Here is a 15,015-nt window from a genome sequence, read left to right as displayed (position 1 = left end):
ACCCAAGTCACTAAAGGAAGTCTCTGCTGCAAAAGAACACGCCTGATTTTTGGAGACGTTGCCGCGCACTCTTTTTGGTATATGCCCCCCCCCTGTATATTTAATACACACCAAGTGGACCTATCAGCCGGCAGGAATGTGAGCAGCACAACTGGCATAAGGAATCTGCAGATTTCCAATGACTTAGATATTTGCCCCCCCCGTGTGTCATATATATAAGTCCCCCGAATGATCAGGGTTAACCCTGCCCCTCATGGGTTAATCCCCTCCCTGTTTGTGTTCCCACAGGGGACAAGATTCTGTCTGAGTCCCATCTGGTAACACGTTCATCACCAGCAGCCTCTCCTCCCTCCCCCCTCAAGCCTCCCCTCCTCTTCCAAAACCCATATTGATTCAGCTCCTGGGTAAAGAATCACCTTCAGCCGACAGACCCTCTCCAGCGTCCTGTGGGTCTGGCAAAGCCGGGGGACCCTACGGCCAAGAACCCCCCGCATCTCATCCCCCAGAGGGGGCAGAAGTGAGGGAGGGGGGGAGATTGGTAGGTGGGAGAGAGCTGCACCTTTTCCATAAGACACAAGGAGGTGTGTGTGTGTGTGTGCGTCCATCTCAGCACCCGGAGCAGCCAGCAGGACCGGTACCAGCCTCCTAACTGGATCCAGAGACCCAGCAGCCCTTCCCAGGGTCCGTCCGGAGGGCAGGATGATGCCTCTCGCTGGGGTTGCCTGGAACCTGCTGCTGCTTTTCTCAGCTGTACAAGGTGAGGGGGGATAGGGCTGTCTGTGCTGCAGTAAGATATATATATGTGTATGTGTCCTATGTATACCCTATCTGCCTGTAGCACCCACATTAACAGCGTGCCATTCACGTATACCCGCAGCTCTATATCTCTATAGCCATAATACGCCTGGCTGGGGTGGGGGGGCTGATATAGACATATATTGATACTCAGTGCGTCTAATATTGGATTCATATGTAATGCACCTATTCTGTATATAGATACATATTTCTATGCACAGGGCAGGGGTAGGAATACAGACACGCACATACTGGGGGGGGGGGTATAAGGGAGAAGCGATGCCTCCTTAAGGCTCTATGTGCGACAGACTGGAAAAAAAGGCCACTAATTGCTTTTGTCTGCCCAGTACATGTGTATCTACGCCAGCCTAGACATGGTACCGGTTCTGGGCATGTATAACCCATTGGGCTCAGTCTATGGATGGATATGTCTATGCCTGTATGGGCGGGGGGGGTACCGCTGGCTGATGGATGTGCTACGTGCTCCTCTAACCCTCGCCGCTCGCCCCGCTGCCCAGGCTTTGGCACAGGAGGTCTCCCAGGAGTTGGGTTATCTCACCGAACTGTCACATGTGGGAGATATCTCATTTGGGGAGGGTATCAGGTGTCTATTGCCCCCCCCTGTATCTTCATTGCCTTCTCCTCCTGCTCTTGTGTTTTTCTTGCTTTCTATCTGTCGCTGTGACCTTCTCCTTCCTCTCTCCCCCTCTCTGCCGGGGTGTGGAGAGACGAGGGGGAGAACGATGGGCAGATGTAATGAGGTGGCATGGTAACAGAGGGAAAACCTGGAGAGAGGGGGATACGAACTAGCGGCTATGGGAAGAGGGAACAATGGAGAAGGAATGGGAGAGGGGCCATAGGCTTCCCATAAACACACCAGCAAATACATCTGAGAATCTCTCTTCTGCCCCCCAGGTCTGCCCCTACAGGATGGGGAGGGCACCCAGCCCCCTGACCTGCTGAATACGCCCCCCAAGGGCAGCTCAGAACCTGTTGCTCTGGAGCAGCTCGTTCATCAGGCTCTTCTGAAGAAGGACTTTCTGGCGCAGGATGTCTTCTTCCCAGGTGAGGAGATGTCTCTTGGCTGAAGGAACTGTTCCGTGATAGTTACATCTGCAGCAGTTGCCATTTAGTCATAACCGCCACTGAGTGAGTCACTAGGTGTCTGGGAGCGAGTAGATGGGTCTCCTGGAATGGTCAACATCTCCCTGAAATTCAACAATATCCATACTGGGCCTGGAGTCATTGGAGAGGGTTGACCCAAGGGGGGAGGGTTGATAAGTGCAATGAGGGTTCAGCTCTGGGAACCCAATAAGAACAAGCCAAGTGCAATTACTCGGTGCTCAGAACCTGCTTATGGGTTGGCTGAGAAGGACTTCACTGTGGTGGGAATGGATCCTCCAGCCATTCTTTCACTCTGATTGGCTACTGTTTTAGGATAGACTTTCTACTGTAGTCCTCACAGATTTCTTATGCTTTGGGCAGAGGTGCCTTCCTGGTCCCTTATCCTGGTCCTTTGCTTTCCTCAATCTCTTGCATGGATCCAGTGAGTCCAGGAGATCAACCTTCTTGCCCTTTTGTACTGACCAAGATCCCCAGTGCTGCCCAGTAATGCTTATTGCCCCTCATTCAGATCTCCTAGGCCTTCCCACTCCCCAGATTTCCTTTTCCTCTTTACTCCATACACCCATTGCTTGTTGACTTTAGCTCTCTAGGGATGAAGGCCTCACCGGTATATGAACTGGGATGGGTATTACCCTATCAATGGATTTTGCGTAAGGATGAAGTGTATGGGGAGCTGAAGTCTTATTCCAGGTTATTAATCTAGTTCGGATTACCTATGACCTCACTACTATCTGATTGGAATAAAACCAACAGGTCCTGCTGCTCTCTACTCTCTCCACCTCTCTATGATTAATTCACTGTTGATTGGCCGACATTCGGCTGGCCTTGTATTTAGCGACCAGTCACTGGTTTACTCCTACAGTAGAGGGTGTCTCACTAGTGGGAAATGAATTCTAACATAGTAAATGCCCCAACAGTACTGCCCTCTTGCCCCTTTAGATCCTCGATTATACTTTCCATGCGTTGGGCAGATTAGTTGCCATTAGAGATATCTGAGGGCCAGATTATGTTTATATGATGTTGTCATTCAAACAAGTCAAGTGAGCTCCAAATAGGATGGGGCCCCCCCCCAGAGGCTACTTCTGGCCCATGGGCCCCCAGTTGGACAGCCCTGATCTTTGTGTATTGCACTGGTTATTGATTGGCCATTCTGCTAAGCACCTACAGATCTCGGGCATGTTCCACACATACACCCCTTCCTTCCATCCCAGTCTGCCCAATCCCCTACTGAATATTTCATATCTGGGCTTTACTACATTCCCAGTCTAACAGTATTTAGTTTCCTGGTATATTTAGTATAGTAGGTATATAGCTGAGGTATAGTTAACATATACACTTGCTTGTGAAAGCTCCTAATTACGGAAAGGCCGTCTCCCATAGACTCCATTTTAAAATGGAAATAATTCAGAAGTTTAAAACTGATTTCCTTTTTGTCTGTAATAATAAAACAGTACCTGTACTTGATCCCAACTAAGATATAATTACCCCTTATTGGGGCAGAACAGCCCTATTGGGTTTATTTAATGGTTAAATGATTCCCTTTTCTCTGTAATAATAAAACAGTACCTGTACTTGATCCCAACTAAGATATAATTACCCCTTATTGGGGCAGAACAGCCCTATTGGGTTTATTTAATGGTTAAATGATTCCCTTTTCTCTGTAATAATAAAACAGTACCTGTACTTGATCCCAACTAAGATATAATTACCCCTTATTGGGGGCAGAACAGCCCTATTGGGTTTATTTCATGGTTAAATGATTCCCTTTTCTCTGTAATAATAAAACAGTACCTGTACTTGATCCCAACTAAGATATAATTACCCCTTATTGGGGGCAGAACAGTCCTATTGGGTTTATTTAATGGTTAAATGATTCCCTTTTCTCTGTAATAATAAAACAGTACCTATACTTGATCCCAACTAAGATATAATTACCCCTTATTGGGGCAGAACAGCCCTATTGGGTTTATTTCATGGTTAAATGATTCCCTTTTCTCTGTAATAATAAAACAGTACCTGTACTTGATCCCAACTAAGATATAATTACCCCTTATTGGGGGCAGAACAGCCCTATTGGGTTTATTTAATGGTTAAATGATTCCCTTTTCTCTGTAATAATAAAACAGTACCTGTACTTGATCCCAACTAAGATATAATTACCCCTTATTGGGGGCAGAACAGCCCTATTGGGTTTATTTAATGGTTAAATGATTCCCCTTTCTCTGTAATAATAAAACAGTACCTGTACTTGATCCCAACTAAGATATAATTACCCCTTATTGGGGGCAGAACAGCCCTATTGGGTTTATTTCATGGTTAAATGATTCCCTTTTCTCTGTAATAATAAAGTTGGGATACAAGGTACTGTTTTATTATAACAGAGAAAAAGGAAATCATTTTCAAAAATCAAAATTATTTGCTTATGATGGAGTCTATGGGAGACAGCCTTTCTGTAATTCAGAACTTTCTGGATAATGGGTTTCCGGATAATGGGTCCTATACCTTTGCCTTTGAATGAGATGTTACCAACAGGATATCTTCTCCATGAACTATAATCTTTACACCCAGGGTCTTTTTCCCATAACAGTTTAGTACATGGCGGCCATTCTGATTTGCTCTTTGTACCATTATTGCTCATACACAGGGATACCCGGCAATAGGAGGAGTAAATCCCCAGTTAAACGTATCAGTATCTGTATGTGCTGCCCCCCCCCGGTGCTAATGGCTGTTATATTTTGATGTGAGTTTATGTATGTGATCTGCGCCAAGTTCTGAGTTATAGCATTAAACATACAGGGAGTCACATATTCCTGTGTTTCCTCTGTCTATTTAGCCCATTGCCCCATCTGCCCCTGTGCTTCTGCCTCCCCAGTACAGCCGGATCCCTTATCTACCCCAAGTGCTCAGGCCTCTACTATCCCCAGTACAACCTCATAACCACCCCACGCGGCCTACTGACTCCCCTATATATCTCCTGTACAGCCCCATAACCCCACGCGGCCTACTGACTCCCCTATATATCTCCCGTACAGCCCCATAACCCCACGCGGCCTACTGACTCCCCTATATATCTCCCGTACAGCCCCATAACCACCCCACGCGGCCTACTGACTCCCCTATATATCTCCCGTACAGCCCCATAACCCCACGCGGCCTACTGACTCCCCTATATATCTCCCGTACAGCCCCATAACCCCACGCGGCCTACTGACTCCCCTATATATCTCCTGTACAGCCCCATAACCCCACGCGGCCTACTGACTCCCCTATATATCTCCCGTACAGCCCCATAACCACCCCACGCGGCCTACTGACTCCCCTATCTCAGGGATCCCCAACCAGAGGCTGGGGGGGGGGGAGAGGAACATGTTGCTCCCAGAGGCCTCAGAGTAGGAGCCATTTTTACATCTCTGGCTTGGAGACAAGTTTTAGAAGCCTAGAGACACAGTTTTACCACAAGCAGAGCCTCCTGCAGGCCAGCAGTCCCCATTGGGCGACCAAATAGCCAATCACAGCCCTCATCCATCATCTATCTATCTATCATCTATCTATCTATCATCTATCTATCTATCATCTATCTATCTATCATCTATCTATCTATCATCTATCTATCTATCATCTATCTATCTATCTATCTATCTATCATCTATCTATCTATCATCTATCTATCTATCATCTATCTATAATCTATCTATCTATCTATCTATCTATCTATCTATCTATCTATCATCTATCTATCTATCTATCATCTATCTATCTATCTATCTATCTATCTATCTATCTATCTTTCTATCATCTATCTATCTATCTATCTATCTATCATTTATCTATCTATCTATCATCTATCTATCTATCTATCATCTATCTATCTATCTATCTATCATCTATCTATCTATCTATCTATCTATCTATCTATCTATCATCTATCTATCATCTATCTATCTATCTATCTATCATCTATCTATCTATCTATCTATCTATCTATCATCTATCTATCTATCATCTATCTATCTATCTATCTATCTATCTATCTATCTATCTATCTATCTATCATCTATCTATAATCTATCTATAATCTATCTATCTATCTATCTATCATCTATCTATCTATCTATCTATCTATCTATCTATCTATCTATCTATCTATCTATCTATCTATCATCTATCTATCTATCATCTATCTATCTATCTATCTATCTATCTATCATCTATCTATCTATCTATCTATCTATCTATCATCTATCTATCTATCTATCTATCTATCTATCTATCTATCTATCTATCTATCTATCATCTATCTATAATCTATCTATAATCTATCTATCTATCTATCTATCTATCTATCATCTATCTATCTATCTATCTATCTATCATCTATCTATCTATCTATCTATCTATCTATCTATCTATCTATCTATCTATCTATCATCTATCTATCTATCTATCTATCTATCATCTATCTATCTATCATCTATCTATCTATCTATCTATCTATCTATCTATCTATCTATCTATCTATCTATCATCTATCTATCTATCATCTATCTATCTATCTATCTATCATCTATCTATCTATCCATCCATCCATCTATCTATCTATCTATCTATCTATCTATCTATCTATCTATCTATCATCTATCATCTATCTATCTATCATCTATCTATCTATCTATCTATCTATCTATCTATCTATCTATCTATCTATCTATCTATCATCTATCTATCTATCTATCATCTATCTATCTATCTATCTATCTATCTATCCATCCATCCATCCATCTACCTATCTATCTATCTATCTATCTATCTATCTATCTATCTATCTATCTATCTATCTAAAGTCCTTGATCTTCTTCCATCTCAGTGCAGCCTTATGATCATCTCACTATTCAGTCCATTCCTTTTTGCACCTTCAAGTTTATCCCACCCCGTCCCACTGCTCACCCAATGGGCTCGGGCCCCTTCCATTCCCAGCGCAGCCTTATATCTCCCCCATACAGTCTGCTTATTGCACTATTCTGTCTCCGGGGCAGCCCTACTGTATGTCCCATAGGGTCTGTACCTGCCAATAACACACAGGGTGCTGGCACCATTACAAGAAGCCTTATTGGTTATACGGAGGGGCTTTAGCTTTATTAGAAGATGTGATGTCAGTGCAATTGCTGTAATATGATTGGATGACTGGGCAGCACATCCAGCAGGTTATAGGGGCAGGGTAAATCTTTGTGTTCAGTCGTAACTGGAGACTGACAAACTATAGCTGTATGTATATATATATATATATTATGTGCCAATGAGTTACTGTATGTATCATATCTATCTGTGCTATGTCTGTGGGTACCTGCTACAAGGCTGCCAGTTCTGCATCATTGCTATGGGGGCAAAGCAGGGGGAAGGGGGTTGTTTATGCAGCCGCAGAGCTGGACTCATGGGAGAAATCTGTAAGCTCTGTTTGACAGGAATAGGTAGATCCTCCTGGGAGGGAATGTCAGGGGGAAGGGAGAGATTCGCCATTGGGTTCCTTGGCGCAGCCCTCAGTGTTGGGCTGTTTGGGGCCTGGGAGCTTCCGACATAAAAGGTTCAGCAGCAGAAAATGTTACGTGTTCAATTGCCCTTTATGTCTGATAATCAGCCGGCTTCTGCCACATTGTTTCAGGAGTCAGTGCCAGCAGTGCAGATACTATAAACAGCCAGACAGGGGCAACTTCCAGTAGTAATTACATTATGCCAAATGCCCCCCTAGGGGAGCTCCCTCCCTCTGCCCCTGTAATAAGTTCCCCTGTAATAAGTGCCCCTGTAATAAGTGCCCTTGTAATAAGTTCCCCTGTAATAAGTGCCCCTGTAATAAGTGCCCTTGTAATAAGTGCCCCTGTAATAAGTGCCCCTGTAATAAGTGCCCCTGTAATAAGTGCCCCTGTAATAAGTGCCCCTGTAATAAGTGCCTCTGTGGCCCCGCGTGGAATACGCTTTGTCTCCGGGGCACAAAATGGACATTATGGAAGGAGAGAGAATGCAGTTAATAAAGGGAATGGGGGATATGATGTAGAATGACAGGCCGGCCGGGCGGGGATTAATTACACTGCAGGAGAGGCACTTATGGGGAATTATAGCGGCGATGTATAAATATATAAGTGGGTTTATACACGAGGCTTATTCATCAGTTAATATCTCTGGAGGGCACAAACATTCACTGAGATTAAAGCTAAGGAGGCCTCTATGTTCCATGAAGGGTACGAGGGAATATGGGGATCTATTATTATCTTCGTTTATTTAAATAGCTGCAGCTCAGCGGATCCTGTCGTTTCCCTATCAGAGTAACAGATTCGGGTCAGTTTTTTTAGTCAAGGGCCAAGGAACAGCCCTGTTTTTGAATGGGGGGAGGAATACAGGCTCTGCAGGCAGACTCCACTAGAGGGCGCTCTCATTGGAACTGTCCCAAGAACCCCCTGCTATAAATGCATATAATGCTAGTCAGAATGGAGCCAGGGCGGCTCTGTCCCTCTTCTGACACATGATGGGGACGTTATATTTAGGCTTTGTTGTTTTTAACCCCAGCAGCCATGTTTCTAGTAAGATAATTACTTGAATGAACCATAAGCGGCTCCCTAGTGGCCACGGTAATACCCAAACCCAGGGGCCACAAATACCAGCAGAACATAGGAACCATTGCTATTCAGAGATATAATGTGGCTGCTATCTATCTATCTATCTGTCTGTCTGTCTGTCTGTCTGTCTGTCTGTCTATCTATCTATCTATCTATCTATATATCTATCATCTATCTGTCTGTCTGTCTGTCTATCTATCTATCTATCTATCTATCTATCTATCTATCTATCTATCATCTATCTGTCTGTCTGTGTGTCTATCTGTGTGTCTATCTATCTGTCTGTCTGTCTGTCTGTCTGTCTGTCTATCTATCTATCTATCTATCTATCTATCTATCTATCTATCTATCATCTATCTATCTATCTATCATCTATCTGTCTGTCTGTGTGTCTATCTGTGTGTCTATCTATCTGTCTATCTATCTATCTATCTATCTATCTATCTATCTATCTATCTATCATCTATCTATCTATCTATCTATCTATCTATCTATCTATCTATCATCTATCTATCTATCTATCTATCTATCTATCTATCTATCTATCTATCTATCTATCTATCTATCTTTCTGCCAGTGGTGCATGTATATAGGTAGGTAGATTATACATGGCATATGGGCAATGGGACCCTCTTCCCAATGGGCCAATGAGCCAATGTTTCTCTTCTCAAACAGGAACAACTGCCATCCCCACTCGGGCAGCTCCCATCTCTCTGACGGAGGGAGTCAGTGATGCTTCGGGGGTACTCACCACAGCAGTTGGGGGGGCCTTCTCTTTGCCTCCCCAGCTCAGCACCCTTGTTCCACCACCGCCTGCTCCCACTGGGGGTCCAGGACCCTCTCCTGAGGCCGAGGAGGAGACAACAACCACCCTGATCACTACAACGACTGTAACTACAGTGCATAGTCCAGGTAAGTGGCCCAAAGTATCCCAAGTCTGAGCTGAGCAGGCACATTTGTGTATATGCCCCTGTATGCCTGTATCTATTCTGAGCATTAGAATGCCCAACACCAACGCTGGGTGCCCCTAAACCCTTTAATATCTCTCTGATGCTACTGTTTTACCACTTCTCAGTGGGTGCAAAGGACCATGCCCCCTGCTGGCTATTATGGGAATAATACAATAGTAGGGTAGGGTAGCTACACTTATTTATAAGGAGTCATTCCACGTGTATACGGATATCTCTGTGACTTTGCCCGTATATCTCCGGATCAGTACATGTACCTTGGCACACGTATCTCAGTATCTGGATGTACAGGGGCATTCCCATCAGTGGCTTTACCTTTGCAGTGCTGTGTAATAACAACATCTCCGAGGCGGAGGGACTGCTGGAGGCTCCTGAGTATGGAGGAGGCACTTTCTTTGGGGGCCTGGACTGTACCTACAGCGTGTCTGTGTATTTGGGCTACGGAGTGGAGATTCGGGTAAGTAGGCAGTTGGAAGTCATGCTATGCCCCAACAATGGAATGGCTGAATGGTCATTTTACAAAATATATTCCTAGAAGGAAGCCATCTTGGCGACTAATGGAGAAATCCCCCTCCCCTACTGGCACATTGGTCAACCAACACCCACCTTGGCCAACAGAGTAAAGTATTCCCTCTCTAGAAATCAGAATCAACCAACTAGTTAGCGTCTACTGGAAACCCTTGGCCATGGCCTCCAGTGAGCATTGCTGCCCTCACTCGCTAGCAGCACCAACCCTAGGATACTTAGTGCCCTAGCCATAGAGCCTACACATCCCCTACCTGTTACATACAAACACTCATTGACTAATTGCATTTATATAGGTGGAGAGGCTAAACCTGTCCAAGGAGGAAGCGCTAAGCATAGAGGGGCTGGAGGAGGACCGGCGTTTCCTACTGGCCAACGAGACACTAATGGCAGAAGGTCAGGTGATCCGGAGTCCAACCAATCACGTTGCAGTGCGCTTCCAAACATACCGTGCCACCAACCCAGGGGCGTTTAGACTCCGTTATCAAGGTAACTGCTCTGGCACTTTGGTTCTAAACATTTATGAAACCTAAATATAGTTGTAAATATCCCATATATTTCATTCATTTCCAGAATGGGTTTGGGGAATATTGTATGCGGTGAGGCCAGCAGGTCCCAGCCTTTGCTACCCTACAAATATGGCAAATAAATATGGGCTAAACATTAGTCCTATCTGTACCAATGGCCCCTTTATTGGAGCTCCCTATAGATCCTCTCAGGTCCCTGTCTGGGTTTCACATGAGGGGTGGGCGTGTCCTAACGGTCCCTGCCAGAAGCACAGTAGGAGGGGGAGAGCCAATCACAGCCCTGCAGTCACACAAGCACAGACAGGCTTCAGTTCCCTATCAGGTCAGCCTAGCTGCTGATTGGTTCCTATCCTACAGTGCCGGCCCCCCCTGCACAGCCTGGGAAAGGAGGCAGCAGGAAGTGGAACAGATGGGCGGGGCTAGTGGGGTTATGTTGAAGGTACATGGCAGCCATTTCTCATTAACCTGTTCCTCCTTCCATAGCCTTCGTGCTCAGCTGTGTGTTCCCACCTCGGCCTGAGAATGGGGAGGTCACAGTAACAGATTTACACCCAGGAGGAGCCGCCAACTTTCGTTGCTCTCCAGGATTTACCCTGAAAGGGGGCGAGTCCCTTGTCTGCCTCAATATCAGCCGCCCCGAGTGGAGTGGGAAGCCCCCAGTGTGTGCAGGTGAGTGGGGCATTAGTGCCATATAGAGGCCCAGCCGTGTAGCAGCCTGGGTGGCTGGAATGCCATAGAGTTTACACAGGGGGGTAAATGCAACCCTGGCTGAATCAGTTCTATCCTTATACTATCTGTGGGGGGCAAGTGGTTTAAAAATGATGTTCTGGAGAATGGCATTATGGGTAGGAATCAGCATGGCTTTATGAAGGTTAGGGCCTGTCAGACCAATCTGATTGGCTTTTATGATGAGGTGAGTAAGAAGTCAGGCTGTGGGGGGGCAGTAGTCAGAGGGTGGGGGGCAGTGGGGGGGCAGTAGTCAGAGGGTGGGGGCAGTGGGGGGGGGCAGTAGCCAGAGGGTGGGGGGCAGTGGGGGGCAGTAGTCAGAGGGTGGGGGCAGTGGGGGGGCAGTAGTCAGAGGGTGGGGGCAGTGGGGGGGGGCAGTAGCCAGAGGGTGGGGGGCAGTAGCCAGAGGGTGGGGGGCAGTGGGACATTCCCTACTGGGAGTAAGGTTCTCAGTGGGGTCCCTCAGGGTTCTGTACTGGGGCCACATTTATATCACTTATTTATATAACTTGTTCATTAATGACACAGGGGAGGGGATTATAAGTAAGTATATAACTCGTTGGGGTTCCTCTGGCTCAGCTGGCAGTTAGGCAGGGTATATATAGGCATTATGATTGGACGTGTATTACAGTGAGATGCAATGAGATAGGGAGAGGGAAGGGTGTGAGAGGGACAGGGGACCCATTGCGGGATCAGTAGACTCAGCAGAGCCCTCTCGCCCCCCCATAGCATCCTGCGGGGGAATTATCCGGAATGCCACCGTGGGGCGCATCGTCTCCCCCGATATCACCGCCAGTCATGGCAGTAACCATGGGAATAACCTGAGCTGCCATTGGCTGATTGAAGCCGCGGAGGGGCAGAGGTTACACCTGCACTTCGAAAGGGTGTCGCTGGACGAGGACAATGACAGGTCAGTCCCCCCCCCCCCCATTATTGCCCTTCCAGCTCCTCCTATAGGTTCCTGCCTCACGTCTCCCTTCTGTCCCCAGGCTTGTTGTGCGCTCAGGGAGTTCCCCTCTGTCTCCTGTCATCTACGACTCCGATATCGACGACGTCCCAGAGAGGGGCCTTCTGAGCGATGCACAGTCTCTCTATGTGGAACTCATCTCTGAGAACCCGGCGGTCCCCCTGCTGCTCAGCCTGCGCTATGAAGGTGGCTGCTCTCTTGCCTTGGGCTTCTGCCCCCTCTGTCTCACCCCCAACTGCCCCCTCTGTCTCACCCCCAACTGCCCCCTCTGTCTCACCCCCAACTGCCCCCTCTGTCTCACCCCCAACTGCCCCCTCTGTCTCACCCCCAACTGCCCCCTCTGTCTCACCCCCAACTGCCCCCAGACCCTTTCTGCCAGTGTGGTATATAATGATATACTGTATAACCCTATAAGCTGTTCTGGTACCAAGTTCTGGTGGTACCATAAACCAACATACATATACTGCTGCACTAATCACATTTTAGCAGGTACATTTGTAGGTATTATTATTATTATTAACATTTATTTATAAAGCGCCAACATATTCCGCAGCGCTGTACAATAAGTGGGTTCCATACATTGTGGCACAGGCACAGCGGTAGAGGTGAATAAGCTAGAGGAGTAGCCCCATAGGGAGCAGAAGAGCTTACAAACGCTAGTGGAGTATTATTATTAATAACATTTATGTATAAAGCGCCAACATACCCCGCAGCGCTGTACAATAAGTGGGTTCCATACATTGGACATACAGAGTAACATATAAAACCAATAACCGATACAGGAGGGGAAGGGAGCCCTGCCCAAAAGAGCTTACACTCTACAAGGAGTAACATATAAAGCAATCAGTAACCGATACAGGAGGGGAAGAGAGCCCTGCCCAAAAGAGCTTACACTCTACAAGGAGTAACATATAAAGCAATCAGTAACCGATACAGGAGGGGAAGGGAGCCCTGCCCAAAAGAGCTTACACTCTACAAGGAGTAACATATAAAGCAATCAATAACCGATACAGGAGGGGAAGGGAGCCCTGCCCAAAAGAGCTTACACTCTACAAGGAGTAACATATAAAGCAATCAGTAACCGATACAGGAGGGGAAGGGAGCCCTGCCCAAAAGAGCTTACACTCTACAAGGAGTAACATATAAAGCAATCAGTAACCGATACAGGAGGGGAAGGGAGCCCTGCCCAAAAGAGCTTACACTCTACAAGGAGTAACATATAAAGCAATCAGTAACCGATACAGGAGGGGAAGGGAGCCCTGCCCAAAAGAGCTTACACTCTACAAGGAGTAACATATAAAGCAATCAGTAACCGATACAGGAGGGGAAGGGAGCCCTGCCCAAAAGAGCTTACACTCTACAAGGAGTAACATATAAAGCAATCAGTAACCGATACAGGAGGGGAAGGGAGCCCTGCCCAAAAGAGCTTACACTCTACAAGGAGTAACATATAAAGCAATCAGTAACCGATACAAGAGGGGAAGGGAGCCCTGCCCAAAAGAGCTTACACTCTACAAGGAGTAACATATAAAGCAATCAGTAACCGATACAGGAGGGGAAGGGAGCCCTGTCCAAAAGAGCTTACACTCTACAAGGAGTAACATATAAAGCAATCAGTAACCGATACAGGAGGGAAGGGAGCCCTGCCCAAAAGAGCTTACACTCTACAAGGAGTAACATATAAAGCAATCAATAACCGATACAAGAGGGGAAGGGAGCCCTGCCCAAAAGAGCTTACACTCTACAAGGAGTAACATATAAAGCAATCAGTAACCGATACAAGAGGGGAAGAGAGCCCTGCCCAAAAGAGCTTACACTCTACAAGGAGTAACATATAAAGCAATCAGTAACCGATACAGGAGGGGAAGGGAGCCCTGCCCAAAAGAGCTTACACTCTACAAGGAGTAACATATAAAGCAATCAATAACCGATACAAGAGGGGAAGGGAGCCCTGCCCAAAAGAGCTTACACTCTACAAGGAGTAACATATAAAGCAATCAGTAACCGATACAAGAGGGGAAGGGAGCCCTGCCCAAAAGAGCTTACACTCTACAAGGGGACCCCTTGAGTTCCTTCCCACCCTGACTCCATTCTCTCATTCCTTTCACTCTCCTGGAGTGTCTCACTCCCACCTCCCTGTCTCTCTCATCACAAGTGTCTCTCTCCCTGCTTAGTATTCTCAGAGTCTCGTTGCTATGAACCATTCTTGGCCCACGGGAATTTCACCACCACGGACCCTCTCTACTCCCCCGGCTCGCTGGTTTCCTTCTCCTGCAATGCAGGGTATATGCTGGAGCAGGGCCCCCCTGTGATAGAGTGCGTGGATCCTGCCGACCCCCACTGGAATGAAAGTGAGCCAGTCTGTAAAGGTGAGTGGAGTAAAGGAGAAAGAGAAACCATTACTGCACAATGACCCCTTTATTGGAGCTCCCTATAGATCATCTCAGGTCCCTGTCTGGGTTTCACATGAGGGGTGGGCGTGTCCTAACAGTCCCTGCCAGAAGCACAGTAGGAGGGGGAGAGCCAATCACAACCAGGGTCAGACTGGGCCCACGCCCTAGTGGGCCCTGGCAGCCCAGACCCGATCCCTGTTGCCACTTCCCCTGGTCACCAATGTCCTCCCTGCAGGGGGTTAGGGGGGCACCCTGCGGGTGACACAGCTGGTGGGGGCACCTTGGGGGTGCGGGGCCCCTGAGGCGGCAGCCCCGGTGGGCCCTGCACCCCCCAGTCCGACCCTGATCACAGCCCTGCACTCACAGAAGCACAGACAGGCTTCA

At 46.8% G+C, this 15,015-nt stretch overlaps 1 protein-coding gene across 2 annotated transcripts in view; it reads left to right on the top strand.

Moving 5' to 3' along the window:
* The first annotated feature begins 233 nt into the window (after positions 1 to 233).
* Positions 234 to 15,015, top strand: part of sez6l2 (seizure related 6 homolog like 2) — a 21,363-nt gene continuing 6,581 nt past the window's right edge. Inside the window, 9 exon segments of one of the 2 annotated variants that reach the window (NM_001127416.1) lie at positions 398 to 757; positions 1,711 to 1,860; positions 9,201 to 9,437; positions 9,817 to 9,950; positions 10,315 to 10,507; positions 11,029 to 11,214; positions 12,001 to 12,181; positions 12,261 to 12,424; positions 14,413 to 14,607. In NM_001127416.1, the coding sequence (NP_001120888.1) occupies positions 700 to 757; positions 1,711 to 1,860; positions 9,201 to 9,437; positions 9,817 to 9,950; positions 10,315 to 10,507; positions 11,029 to 11,214; positions 12,001 to 12,181; positions 12,261 to 12,424; positions 14,413 to 14,607 (1,498 nt within the window). In that variant the 5' untranslated portion in view covers positions 398 to 699. 2 annotated transcript variants of the gene reach the window in all.

Source organism: Xenopus tropicalis, chromosome 9, assembly GCF_000004195.4.
Source record: "Xenopus tropicalis strain Nigerian chromosome 9, UCB_Xtro_10.0, whole genome shotgun sequence".
Lineage (NCBI taxonomy): Eukaryota > Metazoa > Chordata > Amphibia > Anura > Pipidae > Xenopus > Xenopus tropicalis.
This window is presented reverse-complemented; position numbering and strand designations above follow the sequence as displayed.